The sequence below is a fragment of the Mustelus asterias genome, chromosome 29 (genome assembly GCF_964213995.1).
Source record: "Mustelus asterias chromosome 29, sMusAst1.hap1.1, whole genome shotgun sequence".
NCBI classification, from domain to species: Eukaryota; Metazoa; Chordata; class Chondrichthyes; order Carcharhiniformes; family Triakidae; genus Mustelus; species Mustelus asterias.
In genome coordinates this window covers 1,272,823-1,298,611 of record NC_135829.1, presented here as the reverse complement: position 1 = coordinate 1,298,611, position 25,789 = coordinate 1,272,823, and the positions used below count along the sequence as shown (strand labels likewise).

At 41.3% G+C, this 25,789-nt stretch overlaps 1 protein-coding gene across 9 annotated transcripts in view; it reads left to right on the top strand.

Annotated features, from left to right (window-relative positions):
* Positions 1 to 25,789, top strand: part of otud7a (OTU deubiquitinase 7A) — a 141,055-nt gene that overhangs the window by 92,071 nt on the left and 23,195 nt on the right. For all 9 annotated transcript variants that reach the window (XM_078199889.1, XM_078199886.1, XM_078199883.1 and 6 more), the window contains 3 exons: positions 2,611 to 2,712; positions 3,842 to 3,969; positions 17,420 to 17,532. In XM_078199889.1, the coding sequence (XP_078056015.1) occupies positions 2,611 to 2,712; positions 3,842 to 3,969; positions 17,420 to 17,532 (343 nt within the window). The remainder of the gene's footprint in view (positions 1 to 2,610; positions 2,713 to 3,841; positions 3,970 to 17,419; positions 17,533 to 25,789) is intronic.

Here is a 25,789-nt window from a genome sequence, read left to right as displayed (position 1 = left end):
GGTTTATTTGGGAGCAAACGCCGGCATCTCCACATCATGTGGGGAGAGAATCAGAATGGGCTTGGTGTGACCAACATTGCACAGAAAGGAGAATGCAGGTGTGATTGAGATCAATGGACTGAGTTGGTGGCTACCATTGAAGATAAAGACTGTTGAGAGGTTAGCCAGGAACACAGACCACAGCACTTTGGAACAGGAGATTGTCCAAATGTGAGGGGAAGTGAAACGTACTAGAAACATAGAAGCAAGAGTAGATCACTTGGCTCTTTGAGACTGCTCCACCATTCGTTTTGAACATGGCTGATCATCAAATCAGTTTCTAACATTAGTGGGGGTAATGGGCAGGCACTTTAATTGGCAGGAAGTGATCTCTGTCCTCCAATAATCTATGTTGTAGCCTCAACTATTCATCACATGTATTAATGGCTTGGAAGATGGGATAGAAAACCACATATCCAAATTTGCTTATGATACAAAGATAGGCGGCATTGGAAGCATGAAATTACAAAGATATTAATAGATTAAATAATGGATAAAACTGTGGTAAATGGATTTTGATGTAGGTAATGTTAGATAATCACCTTGGGAGCTAACAAAGATGGAATGGAAGAGTACTTCGTAAATGCTAAAAAGCTAGCAACACTGCAAGTCCAAAGTGACTGCGGTGGGGAATGGGGTTGATGTATTGTGGTCCATTTATATAAATGCTCAAAATGTCATGAAGGGATACAGTAAATAGTCAAAAAAGTTAATGGGGTCTGCCTTTTTATATCTAGATGACTAGAATACCAAGACGTAGGGATTATGCTCCAACTATTCAATGCCCTGGTTCGATTACACTTGGAGTACTGCCAGCAGTTCTAGACACCACACTTTGGGAAGGACATATTGGCCAGATTTGTGAATACCTGTGTGCAGGTGTTTTACCAGAATGATACCTGGCGATTGCACAGACTGAATTTGTTTCCCTACAAGATTAGGGGTGATTGATCAAAGTTCTCGAGATATGAAGAGGATCTGATGGGATGGACGAGAATAAGAAGCAATATGGTGAAATATCTATTGCAGTTTGTTTAATGCATCAATCATCTCGACTGTCATTCAGATATATCGATACAGTTTTGTTGGTGCAACATAAAATTAATGTCATGTTTACATGAGCTTGTGAGAAATAGTTCAAAAAGGGAAATTTATTTCTCAGCTTGATTGGCGATACAGCTTGACCTTGCAATTATACTTGAAACGTCATGAAAATAAAACTGGAAATGTACAGCTAGAATGCATTTCAAAAGTGCCTGTACTAAACATTATTAGTGCTGCTTCATAATCACATTTGGGGCATTATGGTTTTGTGCCACACTTTTAAATCATGTGGAGCAATAACATTTTGATTCAAGTAATGTGACTTGATTAAATCCTTTTCCTGATGATGAGCTTTGTGATGGCACCGACTCTAAGACATATAGACCAAATGCCCCAAGGTTAATACTCCGGGTCCAGTAGGTTAGCTCATCTCTGCTAGAATGGTAGTGAAATTCTCCAGTTCACACCAGTGCCCTGAAGCAGGCTGTGGTTGAAATCAGTTCAACCAAGCTCTCCGCTGTGATTTCTGCTGTCCACAGACCCTTGCTGGGGGATGTCTGTGTGGATGTTAGTTAAGTAAGAAGTCTCACAACACCAGGTTAAAGTCCAACAGGTTTATTTGGTAGCAAATACCATAAGCTTTCGGAGCGCTGTTCCTTCGTCAGATGGAGTGGAGATGTTAGTTAAGGGCAGGATTAGCTCTTGCTGTGATTCTTTGCAATCAAATTAGCCAGCTCATGTTCACCATTTAGGCTTAAACATGTAGGATAGCTACTATCTCACTATGCTGTGGATCTATATTCTAATAACAGTTAGTGTTTGCAGGAGAGACTAGAATAAAATTGCAGAAATTAATATTTTTAGTGCAAACTAAAACTGGAGAGGCACGGTGACACTGCTGCCTCACAGCGCCAGGGACCCAGGTTCGATTCCCGGCTTGGGTCACTGTCTGTGTGGAGTTTGCACGTTCTCCCGTGTCTGTGTGGGTTTCCTCTGGGAGCTCTCATTTCCTCCCATAGTCCAAAGATGTGCGGGTTAGGTGCATTGGCCATGATGAAATTCTCTCTCATTGTACCCAAACAGGCGCCGGAGTGTGGCGACTAGGGGAATTTCGCAGTCATTTCATTGCAGTGTGAATGTAAGCCTACTTGTAACTAATAAATAAACTTTTTTTTTAAATGTTAACTTTTGAGAAGGGTATTATAGCCATCTGGAGGATATAACCTGTTGATTTGGCATTGACACTGATAAAATTGGTTTATATCTCTTGACTTTTTGATCTTGATGCTTTTATTTCTCTAACCTCTGTTCTATTTATGGTCACATTAAAAGTTGACAACTCCTAATTAATGTTACTACACAAAGGTGTGATGGAAAACACCTTGAGTGAAGAGATGAATATTAATTTATGCCACCAAATGAAAGTAATTTTGACTATTATCGAATATTGTGAGGTTTCAAACTGGAAACTCCCAACAGATAACAGTGCTACCATGCTACTTAAGAACTGACTTTTTATTTTTACAGGTCGTCTAAATTGGTGGTCTGTTGTTTGTTCAAGTTGCAAACGTCTTCTCCCATTAGCAACAACAGGGGATGGGAACTGTCTCTTGCATGCAGCCTCTTTAGGTAATGTATACATGAAGTATATATATCTCATTGCCTTTGTTGTAGTTTGTTCAAAGGATTGACTTAAATAACATTATGATCCCCATGGAAACCAATAACTTTAAAAATAAATGTAAATTCTCCATGGTCAACTGTAAAGGACTTGCCAACAAGATTGCAAGTTTTAAGATTTTTATGGTCATAAACTAAAAACAACATTGACTAAGCACTATTTTGTGGGCAACTTGTACTCTAAACGACAGAAAGATTTCCTTGTCAATGCTTTAACTTGACCAAAAATCTCCCTCCACAGTGAAACTTTGTTCCTTAAGTAAACACTATTCTCCCTGAACTCTTCCAAAGTGATTCTTAGCTCCCAAAGACTTGCCTTTCTCCTTTTTCTTTTCCAGCTAGATAACTTCTAATCCCCAAACTGGTTTTATGGGTAGGGTTATCCTGTAAATTCCTCCCTCTAGCCAAAGATAGAAAAATCTTCCAGCTTTTTTTAAACCCTCACAAGCTCGGTCCCTTTAATCTGAACACAACATCCCAGCCACGTTCTTGCATGATGAACAACCAAAGCTTACTGCCTCTCTCTTTCTGATCTTACAATGGCTTCCTATGGTCTGTCCCCCTCTCAGAAGCTCATCTGCATGGCAATGTGAATCATATACATACGAACTAGGAGCAGGTGTAAGCACTTGGTCCCTGGAGCCTGTTCCACCATTCAATAAAATCATGGCTGATCTGATTGTAACCAAGAAACGGGCCTTATATCCAGGTAGAAATACTAATCAGCTATCCTAAGTTTAGATGCCCCCCTCCCCCCCACCACACTTCCCTACAACTATATTCTATCTTGAGATTAAATCGACAGTTTAAAATATTATTTACAATATAACATTCTTAACACCTTCCAAAGTCTATTCACTGTCATTACCTCTGCTTCTGCCTTTGTCTATAGGCATCCTCTTTCCAATAAAATAACCTGAACCTATTTTAAATCTTTAGCAACCAAGCCGCCCAGACCTGTTGTTGGACAGAATTTTGAATAGGTCACATGATGCCCTTAATCTTCCATTTCACCCTAAATAAATTACATAGTCCTGAAACATCACATTTGTAACAATAAACTACTATCTGTGTTTAGGCATGTGGGGTTTCCATGATAGAGACCTAATGCTTCGAAAAGCTCTTTATACTATGATGAAAAATGGCACAGAAAGAGATGCATTAAAGAGACGATGGAGATGGCAACAAACACAGCAAAATAAGGAGGTTGGTGCACAAAATGGACCTAATGTACTTCTTAGCTTTGGAATTTCAAATAACAGTGCAGCCATTTCATTCAAAGTGAAACAGGACATTTATAAATAATTTGCAGTGGAATGAGTCTTCCTTATGTTACAGAAGTAACACAGTCTACTTCCTTCTCTGAACTTTAAATTTTTTGATCTCGTGACAAAATTAACACATCTCAGTGCAACCTCAAGAGAGTGCGAAGAGTTTGATGAATTGAGGGAGCTCTGTGAGGAGGGGAGTGACTTGCGGGAGTAGTATACAGGCCCCCTAATTATAACTACACGGTTAGACAGAGTATAAAGGAAGAGATACTGAGAGCTTGTCAGAAAGGGATGTCAATAATCATGGGGAATTTTAATCTACATAGAAACTGGAAATATCAGATGGGCAAAAGTAGCCTAAATAAAGAGCTGACAAGAATATTTTTGTGATAGTTTCTTGGAACAGCACTTTGTTGAGCCAACCAAAGAGCAGGTTATACTAGACCTGACATTGAATAATGAGATTGAATTAATTGATAACCTCATAGTGAAGGCACTCTGAGATAGCAGTGATCAGATGATTGAATTTTACATTCAGTTCAGGAGAGAGAAAAGTGAGTAAAAATACTAGCATTTTAAACTTAAATAAGGTTAACTTAGAGGGCATGAAAGCAGAGCTAGCTAAAGTGAATGGCAAATGAGGCTAAGGGATAGGTCAGTAGAGATAACTTCCTATTGAGAAAGTGTGGCTAACAAAACTCTAAAGATAATATCAAACTTAAAGAAAAAGCATATCATTATGCAAAGACAAATGGCAGGTGAAAAGAATGGACAGAATATAATGGAGAGGATCTCCAAGAAGATCGCGCATATCGACACAGACATCAAGTTTCAAAAGGTGTGGCTTTTGCTACCAAATAAACCTGTTGCACTTTAACCTGGTGTTGTTAAACTTCTTACAGAATATAAAGAACAGCAAAGAATGACAAAAAGTTTAATGAAGATGGAAACAGAGTATGAGAGAAAGCTAGTTAGAAACATAAAGACAAACAGTAAGACTTTCTATAGTTATTTAAATAAGGAAAGAGTTAAAATAAGCATTGATCCTATAGGAAGTGAGTTTAGAGAATTAATAATGGCAAGTAAGGAGATGGCAGATGAATTGAACAGGTAATTTGCATTGGTTTTTACTAACTAGGCTGCAAGTGATATCCAGAAATAGCTGTAAATCAAGAAATGGAAGGGAAGTAGGAATTCAGGAAAAATTACAATCACCAGGGAAGTGATAGCATCATAGATGTTTACAACATGGAAACAGGCCCTTTGGCCCAACTTGTCCATGCCGCCCTTTTTTTAAAACCACTAAGTTAGTCCCAATTGTCCGCGTTTGACCCATATCCCTCTATACCCATCTTACCCATGTAACTATAAAATGCTTTTTAAAACACAAACTTGTACCCGCCTCTACTACTACCTCTGGCACCTTGTTCCAGAAACTCACCACCCTTTGTGTGAAACAATTGCCCCTCTGGACCCTTTTGTATCTCTTCCCTCTCGCCTTAAACCTATGCCCTTTAGTGTAAAACTAGAGGGCATAGGTTTAAGGTGAAAGGGAGGAGATATAGAATCATTGAATCTACGGCACGGAGACGGGCCCTTCGGCCCAATCTGGTCCATTCCGACCAAAATTCCCATCTGAGCGAACCCCATTTGCCTGCTTTTGGCCCATATCCCTCTAAACCTTTCCTATCCCTGTATCTGTCCAAATGTCTTTTAAATGTTGTCAATGCCCCTGCCTCAACCACTTCCTCTGCAGCTCATTCCACATATGTGCCACCCTCTGTGTAAACAGGTTGCTCTTCAGGTTCCCATTAATTCTTTCTACTCTTGATTTAAACCTATGCCCTCTAGTTCTTGATTCTCCAACCCTGGTAAAAAGACTGAGTGCATTCACCCTATCCATGCCCCTCATGATCTTCTACACCTCTATAAGATCACCCCTTAGTTTCCTATGCTCCAAAGAAAAAAGTCCTAACCTGTCCAATCTCTCCCTATAACTCAGTCCCTTGAGTCCTGGCAACATCCTTGTAAATCTCTTCTGTATTCTCTCCAGTTTAATAACATCTTTCCTATAGCAAGACGATCAAAACTGAACACAATACTCCAGGTGTGGCCTCACCAACTGCAACATAACTTCCTAATTTCTATACTCAATGCCCTGACTGATGAAGGCCAGCATGCCAAAAGCCTTCTTCACTGCTCCATCTACCTGTAACTCCACCTTTAGAGAACCGTGCACCTGAACTCCAAGGTCCCTGTGTTCCACGATACTCCCTAAGGCCCTACCATTCACCATGAAAGTCCTACCTTGATTTGACTTTCTAAAATGCAACATCTCACACTTATCTTTATTGAACTCCATTTGCCATTTCTCAGCCCACTTCCCTAGCTGATCAAGATCTTGCTGCAATTTGTGATAACCTTCCTCACTGTCTACAGTACCACCTATTTTAGTGTCATCTGCAAACTTACTGATCATGCCTTGTACATTCTCATCCAAATCTTTGATATAGATAACAAACAGCAATAGGCCCAGCACTGACCCCTGAGGCACACCACTAGTAAGAAGTTTAACAACACCAGGTTAAAGTCCAACAGGTTTATTTGGTAGCAAAAGCCACACAAGCTTTCGAGGCTCTAAGCCCCTTCTTCAGGTGAGTGGGAATTCTGTTCACAAACAGAACTTATAAAGACACAGACTCAATTTACATGAATAATGGTTGGAATGCGAATACTTACAACTAATCCAGTCTTTAAGAAACGAAAGAAACGAAAGTGGTTCCCCGAAGCGGAGAAGCTACGGCATCTCCTCCGGAGCCTTCAACATGTCATTGATGAAGACGAACATCTCGCCAAGGCCATCCCCACACCCCCACTTCTTGCCTTCAAACAACCGCACAACCTCAAACAGACCATTGTCCGCAGCAAACTACCCAGCCTTCAGGAGAACAGTGACCAAGACACCACACAACCCTGCCACAGCAACCTCTGCAAGACGTGCCGGATCATCGACACAGATGCCATCATCTCACGTGAGAACACCATCCACCAGGTACACGGTACATACTCTTGCAACTCGGCCAACGTTGTCTACCTGATACGCTGCAAGAAAGGATGTCCCGAGGCATGGTACATTGGGGAAACTATGCAGACGCTGCGACAACGGATGAATGAACACCGCTCGACAATCACCAGGCAAGACTGTTCTCTTCCTGTTGGGGAGCACTTCAGCGGTCACGGGCATTCGGCCTCTGATATTCGGGTAAGCGTTCTCCAAGGCGGCCTTCGCGACACACGACAGCGCAGAGTCGCTGAGCAGAAACTGATAGCCAAGTTCCGTACACACAAGGACGGCCTCAACCGGGATATTGGGTTCATGTCACACTATTTGTAACTCCCACAGTTGCGTGGACCTGCAGAGTTTCACTGGCTGTCTTGTCTGGAGACAATACACATCTTTTTAGCCTGTCTTGATGCTCTCTCCACTCCCATTGTTTCGTTTCTTAAAGACTGGATTAGTTGTAAGTATTCACATTCCAACCATTATTCATGTAAATTGAGTCTGTGTCTTTATAAGTTCTGTTTGTGAACAGAATTCCCACTCACCTGAAGAAGGGGCTTAGAGCCTCGAAAGCTTGTGTGGCTTTTGCTACCAAATAAACCTGTTGGACTTTAACCTGGTGTTGTTAAACTTCTTACTGTGTTTACCCCAGTCCAACGCCGGCATCTCCACATCATGCACACCACTAGTCACAGGCCTCCAGTTCGACAAGCGTCCTTCCACCATTACCCTCTGCTTCCTACCATCAAGCCAATTGTCTATACAATTTTCCAGCTCTCCCTGGATTCCATGTGATCTAACCTTCCAGAGCAGCCTACCATGTGGAACTTTATCAAAGGTCTAACTGAAGTCCAAATAAACTACGTCTACAGCCCTGCCCTCATCAACCTCCTGGTCACTTCATCAAAGAACTCTAACAAATTTGTGAGGCATGATCTCCCATGCACAAAGCCGTGCTGACTACTCCTAATCAAACCTATCTTTCTTTCCAAATGTCTGCATATCTTAGCCCTTAGGACCCTCTCTAGTAACGTACCCACCACAGATGTTAGGCTTACTGGTCTATAATTCCCAGGTTTTTCTTTTGCAGCCCTTCTTAAATAAGGGTACAACATTTGCTTCCCTCCAGTCTTCTGGTACCTCACCTGAGGCAAATGATGATGCAAATATCTCAGCCAGGGTTCCCACAATTTCTTCTCTACCTTACGCAGTGTTCTTGGATGTACCTACCCAGGAGATTTATCCACCTTCATACATTTTAATACGTTCAATCACCTCCTCTACTGTAATGCGAAATGTCCCCAATATATCGCCACTAACTTTCCCAGGTTCCCATGTCTTCATGTCTTTCTCTATGGTGAGCACAGAGGAGAAATATTCATTGAGAACCTCGACCTTCTCCTGCGGTTCCACACGTGTCCATTTTAGTCTTTAAGGGGTCCTGTTCTCTCTCCAGTTATTCTTTTTCCTTAATATACTTGAAGAATCTTTTTGGATTCGCCTTAATCCTCTCAGCCAAAGCTACCTCATGCCTCCTTTTTGCCCTCCTAATTTCCTTGAGTAAACTCCTGTATCCCCTGTACACCTCCATGGGATCCCTCGATTCCAGCTGCTTGTACCCGAGCTATGCCTCCTTCTTCTTCCTGGCCAAAACCTCAATATGTTTTGTCATCCAGGGTTCCCTACTCCGCCCAGCCTTGCCCTTCACCCTAACAGGAACATATAGACCCTGAACTCTAGCTATTTCACTTATAAAAGCCTCTCACTTGCCGAAGGTTCCTTTGCCCTCAAACAAGCAACTCCAAACAACCCTGGCAAGCTCCTGTCTAATTCCATCAAAATTCACTGTACCCCAATTTAGAACTTGCCACTATGGACCAGTTTTGTCCCTTTCCATAACTATTTTAAAATTAATAGAACTATGGTCACTGGCCCCAAAGTGATCCCCCACCATCACCTCAGTCACTTGCCCGGCTCTATTTCTCAAGAGTAGGTCAAGTTTTGCCCTTTCCCGAGTAGAACCCTCCACATACTGCCTGAGAAAACTTTCCCGAACGTACTTAGCAAATTCCACCCCATCTAAACCCTTGACACTATGGCAGTCCCAGTCTATGTTAGGAAAATTAAAATCCCCTACTATGACAACCCTATTACTCCTGCAAGTCTCGCCAATCTCCCTGCATATTTGTTCTTATAATTCCCATTGACTATTTGTCAACCTACACAACCCCAATAAGGTCACCGTCCCCTTCTTATTTCTTAGTTCCACCCACAAAGCCTCGCCGGATGATCCCTCGGTTATTTCATCTCTGACTACTGCCGTGATGCTCCCCCTAATCATTGAAATTGAGCAAATTGTAGACTCTGTGGGCTGAGAAAGTCTGGATCCTAACAGACTTCATCCTAGGCTCTTAAAAGAAGTGGATAGTGAGATAGTTGATGCGCTGATTTTAATTTTCCAAACTTCCCTAGGTTCGGGGAAGGTTCCATTACTGATCAGATCCCAAATGTAAATCCTTTATTCAAAAATGGAGGGAGACAAAAAGCAGGAACCGACAGGCCAGTTAATTTAGTATCTATTATAGGGAAAATGTTAGAAGCTGTTATTAAAGATGTTATTACAGAACACCTAGAAAAATTCAAGGCAGAGTCCATGGGGTTCTGTGAAAGGGAAATCATGTTTAACCAGTTTATTGGAGTTCTATAAAGGAGTCACGTGTGCTGTGGATAAAGGGGAATTGGTAGATGCACTGTATTTAGACTTTCAGAAGACACAGACAGAAGATTAGCTAGCTAACAGGAAACTGAGTTGGCATAAATGGGTCTTTTTCTGGATGGCAAGATGTAATGAGAAGTGTGCCATAGGGATCAGTATCAGGCCTTAAGTTTTTACAATTTATATAAGTGGCTTGGATGAAGGGACTGAAGGTATGGTTACTAAATTTGCTGATGACAAAGATAGGTTTGAAAGTAAGTTATAAGAAGTACAAATGGATATGGATAGGTTTAGTGAGTGGACAAAGATTTAGCAAATGGAGTATAATGTGAGGTTGTCCATTTTGGCACGAAGAATAAAAAGGAAACATATATTATCTAAATGGTGAGAGGTTGGAGCTCTGCGATGCAGAGAGGTGTCCTAGTGCATGAATCGCAGAAGGTTAGAATGCAGATACAACAAGCAGTTAGGAAATAAAATGTCACTGTTTATTGGGAGAGTAATTGATTATCAGAGTGGCAAGCTTTGCTTCAGTTCTACAGGCATTGGTCAGATCACATCTGGAGTATTGTTAACAATACTAGTCTCCTTGTTTAAGGAAGGATGTAAATACATTGTACGCATTTTAGAAGAGATTTATTAGACTAGATCTGGATTGGATGGGTTCTGTAATGAGGGAAGGTTGGACAGTCTAGTCTTGTTTCCGCTGGAGTTTCGAAATGTAGGTGGTGACTTGATTAAAGCACAAGATTCTGAGGGGTCTTGATAGGGTGGGTGTGGAAAGGATATTTCCAGGGCAGCACAGTGGTTAGCACTGCTGCCTCTCAGCTTCAGGGACCCTGGTTCAATTCCTGGCTTGGATCACTGTCTGTGTGGAGTTTGCACATTCTCCCTGAGTCTGCATGGTTTCCTCCAGGTGCTCAGGTTTCCCCCCCACAGTCCTAAGATGTGCAGGTTAGGTTGATTGGACATGCTAAATTAACCCTTAGTGTCCCAGGATGTGATAGGTTAGAGGGATTAGCAGGGTATCTAAGCGGGGATAGGGCCTGTGTGGGATTGATGTCAGTGCAGACTCGATGGGCCGAATAGCCTCCTTCTGGAACCGGGAGTCGCTGTTTAAAAGTAAGGGGTTGCCCATTTAAGATAGAGAGGAGAAGAATTTTTTCTCTCGAGGGTTGTGAGTCTTTGGAATTTTCTTCCTCAAAAGGCGGTGGAAGCAGTGTCTTTGAATATTTTTAAGTCGGAGGAAGATAGATTCCTGATAAGCAAGTGTGTTTTCGGGTCTAAGTGGAATGTGGAGTAAAACCTAATATTTCCACATGTGGTTCGTTGTCATATTTTGTAATAATGCATCAGGTTGTTTATATGTTAACAGTGCCCGATAAATAAAGTTGTTGCAGAGAGTTCCAATTCTTACCCGCACCCTAAGAAGTTTCTTCTGATTTCATGGTTACAATTTATAATTTTGCTCTTCCCCACAAGTAAAAACACTGTGTTGGCTTTCATAATTTTAAAGATCTATCAGGCCACTCTCCAGCCTTCTATTTTCAGGAGCAAAGCAGTTCTTCCTTGATATAATTTTACAAGTTCATTATCATCCTTGTAAATCTTTATTTCACCCTCTCCAGTGTCACAATATCACGTACACAGCATTTTATTCTAAGTTTGATCTAACCAAGCTTTGATACAAGTTGGGATCATTCCTCAGTCCTGTTCCTCTAAGCATAAACCCTAGTGTTTGGCTTGTTTTTTTTTAAGTGACCTTGTTAACCTGCATCACTATTTTTAGTGAATTCTATATTTGTACTCCCAGATCCCTTTGCTCTTCTACCCATTTAGGTTTTATTTACCAAGTAATATGTAATTTCCTTATTTATCTTTCCAAAAGATAATATCTCGCATTTATCTACTTTGAAATTCATATTCACATTTTCCTAATAAGGCAAAATACTTCAATCTATATCACTCCTCACTGATATCGTTCAAAACCATATCCAAGTGTTGAGACTGCTGTGAAGGCTGGAATTGACTTCGGAAGGACTTCAAGAACTGATGAAATTCAGAAATTATTTCATTTGTACCCTTAACTACATAAAAAAATTTTCAGCCAAATTTATTATCAATTTTTAAATGTACATAAAGTTGAATGGACACTGTGTTAGCTATGTAGCAATCTTTCTTCGGAGCCAAAATGTTATGGGTTTAAGTCTCAAACCAGGACAGACACTCCTGCGCAATACAGAGGAAAGTGCCATCTTTCTGAGGAAATATTAAACTGAGTTTTTTGAGAAAGTGACCAAGGAGGTGGATGGGGGCAAGGCAGTGGACGTGGTATATATGGATTTTAGTAAGGCGTTTGATAAGGTTCACCATGGTAGGCTTCTGCAGAAAATGCAGATGTATGGGATTGGGGGTGATCTAGGAAATTGGATCAGGAATTGGCTAGCGGATAGGAAACAGAGGGTGGTGGTTGATAGTAAATATTCATCATGGAGTGCGGTTACAAGTGGTGTACCTCAGGGATCTGTTTTGGGGCCACTGCTGTTTGTAATATTTATTAATGATCTGGATGAGGGTATAGTTGGGTGGATTAGCAAATTTGCTGATGACACCAAAGTCGGTGGTGTGGTAGACAGTGAGGAAGGGTGTCGTAGTTTGCAGGAAGACTTAGACAGGTTGCAAAGTTGGGCCGAGAGGTGGCGGATGGAGTTTAATGCGGAGAAGTGTGAGGTAATTCACTTTGGTAGGAATAACAGATGTGTTGAGTATAGGGCTAACGGGAGGACTTTGAATAGTGTGGAGGAGCAGAGGGATCTAGGTGTATGTGTGCATAGATCCCTGAAAGTTGGGAATCAAGTAGATAAGGTTGTTAAGAAGGCATATGGTGTCTTGGCGTTTATTGGTAGGGGGATTGAATTTAGGAGTCGTAGCGTTATGTTGCAACTGTACACAACTCTGGTGCGGCCGCACTTGGAGTACTGTGTGCAGTTCTGGTCCCCACATTACAGGAAGGATGTGGAGGCTTTGGAGAGGGTGCAGAGGAGGTTTACCAGGATGTTGCCTGGTATGGAGGGGAGATCCTATGAGGAGAGGCTGAGGGATTTGGGATTGTTTTCGCTGGAAAGGCGGCGGCTAAGAGGGGATCTTATTGAAACATATAAGATGATTAGAGGTTTAGATAGGGTGGATAGTGATAGCCTTTTTCCTCTGATGGAGAAATCCAGCACGAGGGGGCATGGCTTTAAATTGAGGGGGGGTAGTTATAGAACCGATGTCAGGGGTAGGTTCTTTACCCAGAGGGTGGTGAGGGATTGGAATGCCCTGCCAGCATCAGTAGTAAATGCGCCTAGTTTGGGGGCGTTTAAGAGATCCGTAGATAGGTTCATGGACGAAAAGAAATTGGTTTAGGTTGGAGGGTCACAGTTTTTTTTTAACTGGTCGGTGCAACATCATGGGCCGAAGGGCCTGTTCTGCGCTGTAATGTTCTATGTTCTATGTTCTATGATACCCTGACTGCCTTGTGTGGATGTAAAAGATTCCATGGCACTATTTTGAAGAAGAACAGAGGAGTTATCCCTCGTGTCCTTGCCAATATTTGTTGCTCGGTCTGCATCACAAAACCGGATTATTCGATCATTATCACATTGCTGTTGGAGGATCTTGCTGTGTGCAAATTGGTTGCCGTGTTTCTAACATTACAAAAGTAGCTATACGTCAAAACACTTCAGCTGTGACGAAGAGTCATCCTGACTCTCAACGTTGACTCTATTCTCTCTCCACAGATGCTGTCAGACTTGCTGAGATTTTCCAGCATTTTCTGTTTTTGTGTCAGAAATACTTCATTGGCTGTAAGCCACTTTGGGATGTTGTCGTCATGTAAAAGATTTTATTAATACAAGGTTTTTGTTCAAAAGAGGTCAATTCATTTCATGCTACATTAATTTGAGGTGTTATTTTTCCACCCAAACTCCTCTTTGACTTAGGACAATATGAAGGATGTGAGGGAATTTGCCTTTCAAAATCATCTTGTTTTAACTGAATATTTAGCAGAAAAAAGGATAATTATTGAATATCTAACAAGAATGGAAATAAACAATAGATATCTAAAGTTAATAAATATCTAAAGGGAGGACCCACCATCTGGTTAACTAAAGAAGTTAAGGAAAGCATGAGGAAAAAGCATACAACTGCGTTAAGATGAGTGGCAGGTGGATAATTAGTCAGAATATATAAAGAGTGGCAGAGAATAACTAAAAAGTTAATCAAGAGAAAGAAACTAGGGATGAGAGGAAGCTAGCTCGAAATGTAAAAACAGATGGCAAGAGTTTCTACAGGTATTTCAAAAAGAAAAGAATGAGTAAAACGAGTGATGGTCCTCTAGAGAGTGAGAATGAGGAGTTAATAGATAGTAAGGAAATGGTGCATAAAATAAACATTTTTTTCTGTCGTCACTATAGAGGATGCAAAACACATTGCCATTAATAGCTGTGAATCAGAGGTGGAAGGGACAGCGGAACTTGGTGAATTTACAGTCACAAGGAAAGCTGTATTGGGCAAACTAATGGAGCTGCATGCAGACTGGCAGGTCTCCGGGTCTTGCTGGACTTCATCCTAGGGTCTTGAAAGAGGTGGTCAATGAGGGAGTAGATGTGTTGCTGTTACTTTTCCAAAATTTGCTCAACTCCTGAAAGGTTCCATCAGACTGGAAAGTAGCAAATATAACCGACTATTCAAGAAGGGACGGAGGCAGAAAGCAGGAAATTGCTGACATCTATTGTGCGGAAGGTGTTAGAATCGGTCATTAGAGAGTTATAGTTGTGCATTTAGAAAAACTCAAGGTAATTGAAAAGAGTCGACATGGTTTTGTGAAAGGGAAATCATGTCTAATCAATTTATGACGTGGGGATGCCGGCATTGGACTGGGGTGGGCACGGTAAGAAGTCTCTCAACACCGGGTTAAAGTCCAACAGGTTTATTTGGTATCACGAGCTTTCGGAGCGCTGCTCCTTCATCAATTTATCAATGTTCTTTGAACAAGTAACATGTGCTGTGGATAAAGGGGGCGTATTGTACTTGGATTTCCAGAAGGCATTTCATAGAGTGCCACATTGAAGGCTTTTGCAAAAAATAAGTGCTCATGGGTAACATATTAGCCTAGATTGAAGATTGGCTGACTGGCAGAAAGCATAAATAGGTCTTTCTCTGACAGGATGTGATGAGTGGTGCTCCGCAGGGGTCTGTGCTGGAGCCTCAGCTTTTTATAATTTACATCCATGACTTGGACGAGGGAAGCAAAGACATGGAAGCTAAATTTACAAATGACACAGATAGGTAGGAAAATATGTTGTGAAGGAAATATAAGGAATTTGCAGATGGATATGAGTGAGTGGCTGGAAATCTGGCAGATGGAGTATAATGTGGGAAGGTGTGAAGTTGATCACTTTGGCAGAAAGAATAAAAAGCTGAGTATTACTTAGACAGAGAACTGCAGAATTCCGAGGTGCAGAGAGATCTAGGTGGTCTCGTAGGTGACTCATACAAAGTTAGTGTGCAGATACCGCATGTAATCAAGAAGGTTGATGGAATGCTATTCTTTATTACAAGGAACATTGAATATAAAAGCAAGGATGTTATGCTTCAGTTATACAGGGCGTTGGTGAGACAGTGTCTCGAATACCGGGTGCCGTTTTGGTCCCCTTGTGCAAGGATGTAAATGCGTTGGAGGAGGTTTACTAGATTGATACCTGGAATGAGCGGATTGTCTTTTGAGGGTAGTTTGGACAGGCTGGTTTGTTTCCACTAGAATTTAGAAGAGTGAGGAGCGACTTGGTTAAAGTATGTAAGATCCAAAAGCTCGTGATACCAAATAAACCTGTTGGTCTTCACAAGGTGGACGTGGAAAGACTCTTGTGGGTGAGTCCAGAACTAGGGGACAAAGTTAGGGGGTCACCCTTTTAAAGTTTATTTATTAGTGTCACAAGTAGGCTTGCATTAACACTGCAATGAAGTTACTGCGAAAATCCCCTAGTCGCCACACTCCGGCGCCTGTTCGGGTGCACTGAGGGAGAATTTAGCATGGCCAATGCATCTAACCAGCACGTCTTTTGAACTGTGGGAGGAATCTGGAGCACCCGGAGGAAACCCACCCAAACACGGTGAACGTGCAGATTCAACACACACAGTGACCCAAGCTGGGAATTGAACCCTGATCCCTGATGCTGTGAGGCAGCAGTGCTAACCACTGTGCCACCGTGCTGCCCATAGGACAGAGATGAGGGGAAATTTTTTCTCTCCGAGGATTGTGCAACTTTGGACCTCTTTGCCTCAGAAGGTGGTGGAAGTGGGTCATTAAATATTTTTAAGGCAGAGGTAGATGGATTTTTGTTAGGCAAGGGAATCTAAGATTATTGGGGGTAGAGGGGGACTTGGAACTCAACACAAATCAGTCATGATCTTATTGCATCGCGGAGCAGGCTCAAGGGACTGAATCACCTACTTTTCCTTTTCGTGTGCATGTATAACCAAATTTTTTAATGTCCTGTTAACTTTGATACAATTGATGATCCTATTCACATGGTGTTGATGCTTATTTGTATGCTACTTTGAGCCTCGTTTTAAACTTGCCTTTTTGATGCATGAAGAAGAATTACATTACATTATTGGCTAAATTTCAAGTTTCTTTGGAACTAGAAAACCTGACAATTTGTGTTCGCAAAGAAAAGAATGTGGTTAGTTTCCATGACTTGGCAACACCACATTAACACAAGTCGCCATTTCCTGTCAGGGTTAAGTTTTTATTATCAAATAAAACTCAGAAATTGTTGGAAGATTTCTAATCTAGCTGGTTAAGTAGCTTTTGTATGATGGACTTCTCATGTAACTAGACAATCCTGTTGCACTTTTCTTTAAATCGGGTTGGGGAATAATGCCAGCTTTCCTTTGGGTATTTCCATGACACAGTCTAACTCAACAATATTTAAAATAATTGTGGATTTGCAATTCTGGCCCCAAAAATACGTATGTAGTAAAACTTTGCTGATGTCCACTAATACATTGAACGTTTGCATTGCAGTTGCATCACCAAGGCAACATTGCAGATAATGCCAGTGACCCCATTGCCAAAAACTCATTGGAAGAGATTATTTCCCATTGTTCTGGGGACAAAGCACTGTGAACAGCAAACAGATTTCTGCCACTAACAGTATCTGGCATTGTAGGGTTTTGGGTGCAAGGTGGAGGGGGGTTTGGCTGTAGCTGAGCCGTCGGTCTTGTTGTACAGGAAAGCAACAGAATCGTCAGCCTTTATAGACTACCCACCCCCCAAACCCCCCCACCCCCCACAACACTGCAGCATGTCCATCATCAGAAAAGTAAAAAATTGGGTTTGGAAGCAGTTGCATGGGCTGGACAAGCACAATCTCGGACCTGAAGCTTCTAAATTTCCCCCTTCCTGTGTAAATTGGGGTAAATGCAGACTCCATGTGCTAGCACAAGATATGACATAGCTATTAAATCATTTTTTCCTACTGGCTTAATTATTCAGTTATGTGAACACATTTAAAATGTGGCATCAAAATTAAATGCTCTATTTCTCGTTTGGTGAACTAGTCTGGTTTGGTTTATACTGAAGAGGAATGGGAGCGAGAGTGGAATGAGCTGCTTAAACTTGCTTCCAGTGAGCCTCGCACGCACTACAGTAAGAATACAGGCACATGTGGTGGGTAAGTTGGTTACTTTTGATGAATTTGACTGTTCATACTAACTTCATGTCAACAGTTGCAACAATTTCCAATTACTTACATTCAACTTGTTTCCAATCTCTAACCTCTGACATTGTTATTCAGTTTAAATACAAGAAGACAGCAGATTTTGTCAAGTAATTTAAATCACTTTTTTCAAATCACAATTTGTTCAGAGGATAACCAACTAATAACTAATTGCATAAACAGAATGAAATTAATGACTAAATATATAAACCAAAAGTGAAACTTAGAATAGAGCATAGAATGTAAGTACTTGTTTCTGTATCAGATTTGGTGCTGTATGTAGCCCAAGTCAGAGTAGGTTTAATCTGTCACTTAGCATATTCTGTAGAGCATTTGCAACAGAGTCCAGAAACATCCAGTGGTGCAAAAAGGTAACGGGAACCTAGAGCCGAGGAGCAGTGGTAGGTCATTCGTCCCTTGGAGTCTGCTCCACAATTCAGTAAGGTCATGATTGATCAGCTTCACTTTCCTGTCTGCACCCATAACCCTTGACACCCTTGTCTAACAAAAATCTACCCAACTCAACCATGAATGAATGTAAAGACCCAGACTCCATTACTACCTGGGGAAGAAAATTCCACACTGTAATGACCCTCAGAGAAGAAAATTCACCTCTTCTCTGTCTTCAAAGGCAGACTGGTTATTATTAAACTATGTCCCCAAGTTCTACGCTCCACCTCCCCCCACCCCCCACCCCCAACGAGAAGAAAAATCCACCCTCTTAAGTCCCCTCTGGATCTTACACATGCAATAAAAGCACCCCTCATTCTTTTAAACTCCAGTGGGTTTAGGTCTAATCTGTTCATCTTTTCTTCCTAAGACAAACACTTCATCTCGGGAATGAGTTGTAGAGTCATAGAGCAATACAATACGGAAACAGGCCCTTCGGCCCAACAGGTCCATGCCCAACCATGGTGCCCTCCCAGCTAGTTCCAGTTGCCTGCATTTGTCCCATATCCCTCTAATCCTTTCCCATCCATGTACTTATCCAAATATTTTTTAAATGGTGAGTGACCCTTCTCTGAACTGCTTCTAAGGCAATTATATCTTTTTTTTCAAATAAGGAGACCAAAACTGTATACAAGACTCTGAATGTGGTCACAACAAGGCTCTTTACAGCTGCAGTAAAATGTTTATATTCCATTCCTCATGCAATTAATGTCAGCATTCTATTTACCTTCCTAATCACTTACAGTACCTGCAGAGTTTATTACTCATGTACCAAGACACCCAGATTCCTTTGTACCACCAAAGTCTACAGTCTCCATTTAAATATTATGCTGCTTTTCTATTCTTCCTGCCAAAATGGGCAAGTTCATATTTATCCACATTATACTACTTCATCTGCTAAATCGACTGCAGGAGGCTTTGTGGCTGGTCCCTGGGCTGTAGCTGGCCTCCCAAGGTGGGTGTGTGCTTTCTGCTAGTGCCTTGCAAGTTGGTGTTTTGGAAACAACAACTTTAGTATCTACCTCCCTTTCTCCCCTCCTTTCGCTGACCAGCGCACTACCCAACCCAATTATCCATACTCTCTGCTTACTGTTAACTAATCAATCCAATCCTTTATCCACGCTAATGTGCTATCCCCTGCACCTTGTAACCTTGGATGCGGCACCTTATCAAATAGCTTTTGGCGATCGAAGTCCACCACATCTCCCTGTTTCCCTTTATCCACTTTGAATGTTACTTTGTCAAGAGACTCTAATAGATTAGTTAAGCACACTTTCTCTTTTACAAAGCCATGCTGGATCTGATCACATCATGATTTTCTAAGTATTGTTAGGGTACCGATTAGAAACCCTAAGGTATATTATGAAGTCAGACTGGACCACCACAAATTTCTATTTTGGCATTAATGTGAGGATACGATGTTACACTCCGGGTATGATTCTACTGAAAAACTAGGAAGCTTTTATCAAAACAAACTTGATTTACCAACACAGTTTAACAATAACAAATTAATTAGCTTAACTTTTAACAATTGTACAATACTTAAACATGACATGATGCAATGCTTACCTGCTAATTTATCACTGAGTTCCAATCAGGCAATATTTCTCTTATAGACCTAAACCCTCTTTAAAATTAGTTAGCAAAACACAGGCATACTTGCTTTGACTTACGTTACCAGGCTTGGAGCTTTTGGACAGAGATATTGCTTTCTCCTGGCAGCCCAGACAGTAACTGCTTGTATTTTTAAAAAAAGAAACTGAAACTCTTTCATTCCTGTGAACTTAACTCTTCTCGTTAACCACATGACTCTCTCTCTGTCAATCAACCTAATTAAACCCCAGGGGGATCCTAAGTAAACACAAATGCATTAACTTTGTTTAAGCAAAGACTCCATATCTAATATTAGAACTTATCCTGTATTTCCAGCCACCAATTTAAAAGATTTGTTAAAAAACAAATCAGCACCTTGCAAAACAAATCTGAATTCTAAGCATACCCCTTACAAGAAACATGATGCATACATATTTCTTAAAGGCAAAGTATCCTGATATAACCTCCTTATCCTGATATAACCTTAATAACGGATTCTAGCACTTTCCCTACTGCTGATGTTAGGCTCAGTGTCCTGTAGGTTCCTGCTTTCTGCTCCCCTCCTTTCGTGAATAAAGATGTTACGTGAGCTATTTTGAAATGTGAAATCTTCCAGAATCTAAGGGATTTAGGTTATTTCATAAACTTCACCTGCATCCATCAGTGGGATAGCAGCATTTGACCAGCCCTATTACAATGAGGAAGATGAACAAACATTGATGGTGAATAGCTTTAAACTGAAATTAAGTTGTGTACATACGGCATAATGCACATTGTACATTGCCTTGATGCACATTAACATGGAAAATAATTTATACAGGAGCTTAACATAGAATGGGGAAAAAGAGGGAAAGTATATGATAGATAAACATTGTTAATCTAGTTAATTTGTGGGTTCGCCTTGACTCAGAGACAGCACTTTTTTTTCTGAGTCAAAAGTTGATGGCTTCAAGCCCCTCTCCAGAGACTTGAATACATAATCTAGGTTGACATCTCACCACTGTTGGTGGTGTGTTCTTCTGAATGGGACATTAAACCATCTGCCTCAAGATGGAATGGTACTGTTTTAAAGGAGGATAATGGAGTTCTCCCTGGTGTCCTTGCTGATAATTATCCCTCAAGCGTCATCACAAAAACATGTTATCTGGTCATTCATTTCATTACTGTTTTTAGAAGTTTGCTATTTGTAAATTGGCAGTTATGTTTCCTGACTTTAGACAATGACTGCATTTCAACAATAATCAATTTGACTGTAAAGCATTTCAGGATGTCCGGAAGACTTGAAAGGTCTGTGTTAAATCGAGAATTCAATACAATGGTTTTTTCTGTAGAAATTTCTGCTCTTTCCACAGTGGAGTTCACAGAAATAGTTCCATTCTGTTTAAAGGGGCACTTGAACCTACGCTGTGCTTTCTACTATAGATTCCATTCCATAGAGTCAAAGAAATAGACTAATACATGGGGCAATAATTATGCCATTTAAAAATAATGGTTAGATATTACGTAATATCACATACCATAAAGAATGTATAACTTTTTAAATTTACCTTTTGTCTCCTCAGCCAGTCTATCACAGCATTTGAATTAAAATTACGAAAGATGATTTTAGAAAGTTTTGAATTGTGAATGTAATTCTGCAATATTTGAGGGTTAGTAGTACAGCTCTCAGGTTCTGAAAGAGCCAAAGAGAGGTTGATGGAACACCAAGTTGATTCAATTGTGTTGTTTTATGCTCTCTTTCTCTCAGTACTTGATTTTCATTGACCTGTCATAATTGTGGTCGTAAATCTTTACCACTGGTGTTTGCTAGATGTGAGATGTTAGAATGCAATGCGTAGCATTGTGTTTCCATATTCCTAACAGTACAGCTGATATCATACATTAAACAGGTGCTACTGTTGAAAGGCTAACAGTCACCAACAATAGAGTCATAGAGGTTTACAGCATGGAAACAGGCCCTTCGGCCCAACTTGTCCATGCCGCCCTTTTTTTAAAACTCCTAAACTAATCCCAATTGCCCGCATTTGGCCCATATCCCTCTGTACCCATCATACCCATGTAACTATCTAAATGCTTTTGAAAAGACAACATTGTACCCGCCTCTACTAGTACCTCTGGCAGCTTGTTTCAGACACTCGACACCCTCTGTGTGAAAAAATTGCCCCTCTGGACACTTTTGTATCTCTCCCCTCTCACCTTAAACCTATGCCCTCTAATTTTAGACTCCCCTACCTTTGGGAAAAGATATTGACTATCTAGCTGATCTATGCCCCTCATTGTTTTACAGAGCTCTATAAGATCACCCCTCAGCCTCCTACGCTCCACAGAAAAAAGTCCCAGTCTATCCAGCCTCTCCTTAGAACTCAATCCATCAAGTCCCGGTAAATCTTTTCTGCACTCTTTCCAGTTTAATAATATCCTTTCTATAATAGGGTGACCAGAATTGCACACAGTATTCCAAGTGTGGCCTTACCAATGTCTTGTACAACTTCAACAAGACATCCCAACTCCTGTATTCTATGTTCTGACCGATGAAACCAAGCATGCCGAATGCCTCCTTCACCACTCTGTCCACCTGTGACTCCACTTTCAAGGAGCTATGAACATGTACCCCTAGATCTCTTTGTTCTGTAACTCTCCCCAACACCCTACCATTAACTGAGTAAGTCCTGCCCTAGTTCAATCTACCAAAATGCATCACCTCGCATTTGTCTAAATTAAATTCCATCTGCCATTCGCCAGCCCACTGGCCCAATTGATCAAGATCCCGTTGCAATTGGAGATAACTTTCTTCACTGTGCACTGTGCCACCAATCTTAGTGTCATCTGCAAACTTACTAATCATGCCTCCTATATTCTCATCCAAATCATTAATATAAATGACAAATAACAGTGGACCCAGCACTGATCCCTGAAGCACACCGCAAAGTAAGACAATAAATTATAACAGCAAACTGGGAGTGAAAAAGTGACATTTCATTCCACGTTTCATTCTGACTAGATTGCCATTGACAAGAACATTTTTAAAAATTTGGTAATGCTTTTCTTGCTGATTCTTCCTGGGTTATTATTAAATGCACAGGAGTCAGTCATCTGCTGAACTTTGCCCCAATGACCTTTCTTCACGAAGAACAAAGAAAAGTACACCACTGGAACAGGCCCTTCGGCCCACTAAGTCTGTGCCGACACAGATGCCTCTCTAATCTAATATTTTCTTGCCTCTACGAGGTCCCTATCCCTCTATTCCCTGCCCATTCATGTATCTATCCAGATGCCTCTTGAACATTGTTATAGAATCTGCTTCCACCACCTCCTCCAGCAGCGCGATCCAAGCATTCACCACCCACTGTGTGAAAAACTTGCCCCTTACATCTCTTTTAAACTTTCTCCCTCTCACTTTCAACCTATACCCCTGAGTAGTTGATCTTTTGACCCTGGAAAAAGACTCCCTCGAGACCAAGCAACATCCTGGTGAACCTTCTTTGCACTCTCTCCAAAGCTTCCACATCCTTCTGGTAGTTTGACCAGAACTGCACGCAATACTCCAAATGTGCCCTAACCAAAGTTTTATATAGCTGCAACATGATTTCCCAACTGTTATACTCAGTCCCCCGGCTGATGAAGGCAAGCATGCCATGTGCTTTCTTAATCACTTTGGCCACCTGTGTTGCAACTTTCAGGGAGCTGTGGACCTGCACGCCCAGATCCCTCTATGTTTATGCTCCTAAGGGTTCTGCCATTTACAGTATAATTCACACCTAAATTTAATCCTCCAAAATGCATCACTTCGCATTTGTCCGGATTAAACTCCATCTGCCATTTCTGTGCCCAAGTCTCCAATCTATCTATATCCTGCTGTATCCTCTGACAATCCCTGGCACTATCAGCAATTCCACCAATCTTCGTGTCATCCGCAAACTTACTAATCAGACTCCCCACATTTTTTTCCAGATAATTTATATATACTACAAACAACAGAGGTCCCAGCACTGATCCTTGCAGAACACCACTAGCTACAGAGCTCCATTCCGAAAAGCACTCTTCCACCGCTACTCTGTCTTCTATAACCAAGCCAGTTCTGTATCCTTCTAGCCAGTCCCCCCTGAATCCCATGTGATTTTAGTTTTTGTACCAGTCTGCCATGTAGGACCTTGTCAAACGCCTTACTAAAATTCATATAAACTACATCCACAGCCCTTCCCTCATCAATTTTCTTTGTCACCTCTTCAAAAAAACTCAATCAAGTTGGAAAGACATGACTTTCCCTGTACAAAACCATGCTGCCTGTCACTACTACTACATTTTCTTCCAAATGTGCATATATTCTGTCCCTCAGTATCTTATCCAAAAGCTTTCCCACCACAGACATCAGGCTCACCAGCCTATCATTTCCTGGATTATCCCTGCTTCCTTTCTTAAACAAGGGAGCAACATTGGCTATTCTCCAGTCCTTTGGAGTCTCGCCTGTGGTCAAAGAGGATGTGAAGATATCTGTTAAGGCCCCAGCTCTTTCTTCCCTTGCCTCCCGCAGTAACCTGGGACAGATCCCATCCAGCCCCGGGGACTTGTCTACCTTAATGCAATTTGGAATACTCAACACTTCCTCCTTTGATATATTGACATTCTCTAGAGCGTTCACACACCTATCCCTGACCTCGACATCTGTCATGTCCTTCTCCTTGTTGAATACCGATACAAAGTACTCATTAAGGATCTCATCCAATTCCTGTGGCTTCATGCATATCTTTCCTTCATTGTCCCTGAGTGGGCCTACTCTTTCTCTTGCTCCTAATATATGTATAAAATGCCGTAGGATTCTCCTTGACCCTGTTTGCTAAAGACATTTCATGGCCCCTTTTAGCCCTCCTAATTCCATGTTTAAGTTCCTTCATACTTTCACTATACTTCTTAAGGGCTTTGTCAGTTTTAAGATGCCTAGACCTATCGTATGCTTCCTTTTTCCTTTTGACTAAGCTTACAAGTTCCCTTGTCATCTATGGTTCCCGAATCCTGCCATTTCTATCCTTCATTTTTGCAGGGACATGCCTGTCCTGCATTTCAATCAACTGGCCTTTAAAGCCTCCCACATGCCAGACATGAATTTGCCCTCAAATAGCTGCTCCCAATCCACATTCCCCAGTTCCTGTCTAATTGGGATGTAATTGGTCATCGCCCAGTTAAGCGCCCTCACCCGAGGGCCACTCTTGTCCTTATCCATGACTACTCGAAATGTTATGGAATTATGGTTGCTGAGCCCAAAATGCTCCCCCACTGAAACACCCCATTCACATCTAAACCTGGGTGGTGAGAGTCGGGCTGTTGAACTAAGGAAAGTGCTTCTCTATCAGCTCTAATTGCACCGTACTCTGTATGCAAATAGTGTCTGTATGCAAACAGGAGCAGATAGGAAATGAACAGGAAAAGCAAATGGTGTGTTTTGTTAGCTGTGGTTAAAGCATTCTGAGTTTTATTATATGTACTGTTATAGGATTTGGACAATAGTGGCAGACCACAGTGGAGAAACTCAGATTATTTGCAACATCTGCTTTTATTCTGTTGCAAGACTCAGCACAATTAATTCTATATTAACCATCACAACTTGCTTTTTGAGGTTTCAGGGTAATAAATATCAGTTTTGTTTTCATAAGCAGACTGAAAAGTAAACAATACATTGCTGTTACTTACAAGTATAAATGACTTATTGTGTTCTGTTTTCTTCGTTCAATTGTCTTAGTTTCTTCTCTCCCGAGGATGTTGACTCACCCTGACCTACAGTTCCACAGGTGCCAATGGTCTGACAGGATCTTACATTAGGGATGGACTCTAAGCTATCAGGCTCGACAGGATATTTGACCTTAGAGGACCAATCCAGTTCTTCTCTCCACACCATACTGACTGATGCATTTCCCACAGGATAGAGGAGCTTTGACTGATATCCCCCATAGAGGAGCTTTGACTGATATCCCCCTGTGATTCAGAATTACTTTGTGCCTTTCCCACAGAGACCAGCTAAGTCAGCACAGTAGAACCTGGCGCCTGCTTGGTCTGTCTGGCTCAGTGTAATATTTTCTAAAACATGAAACAAAATGTCCAACATACCTTCTCAGCTCTTTGGCATTTTTGTTGGTGTTTGACTATGAATTAATGATTTCTTTGCTTTTATTTAAAA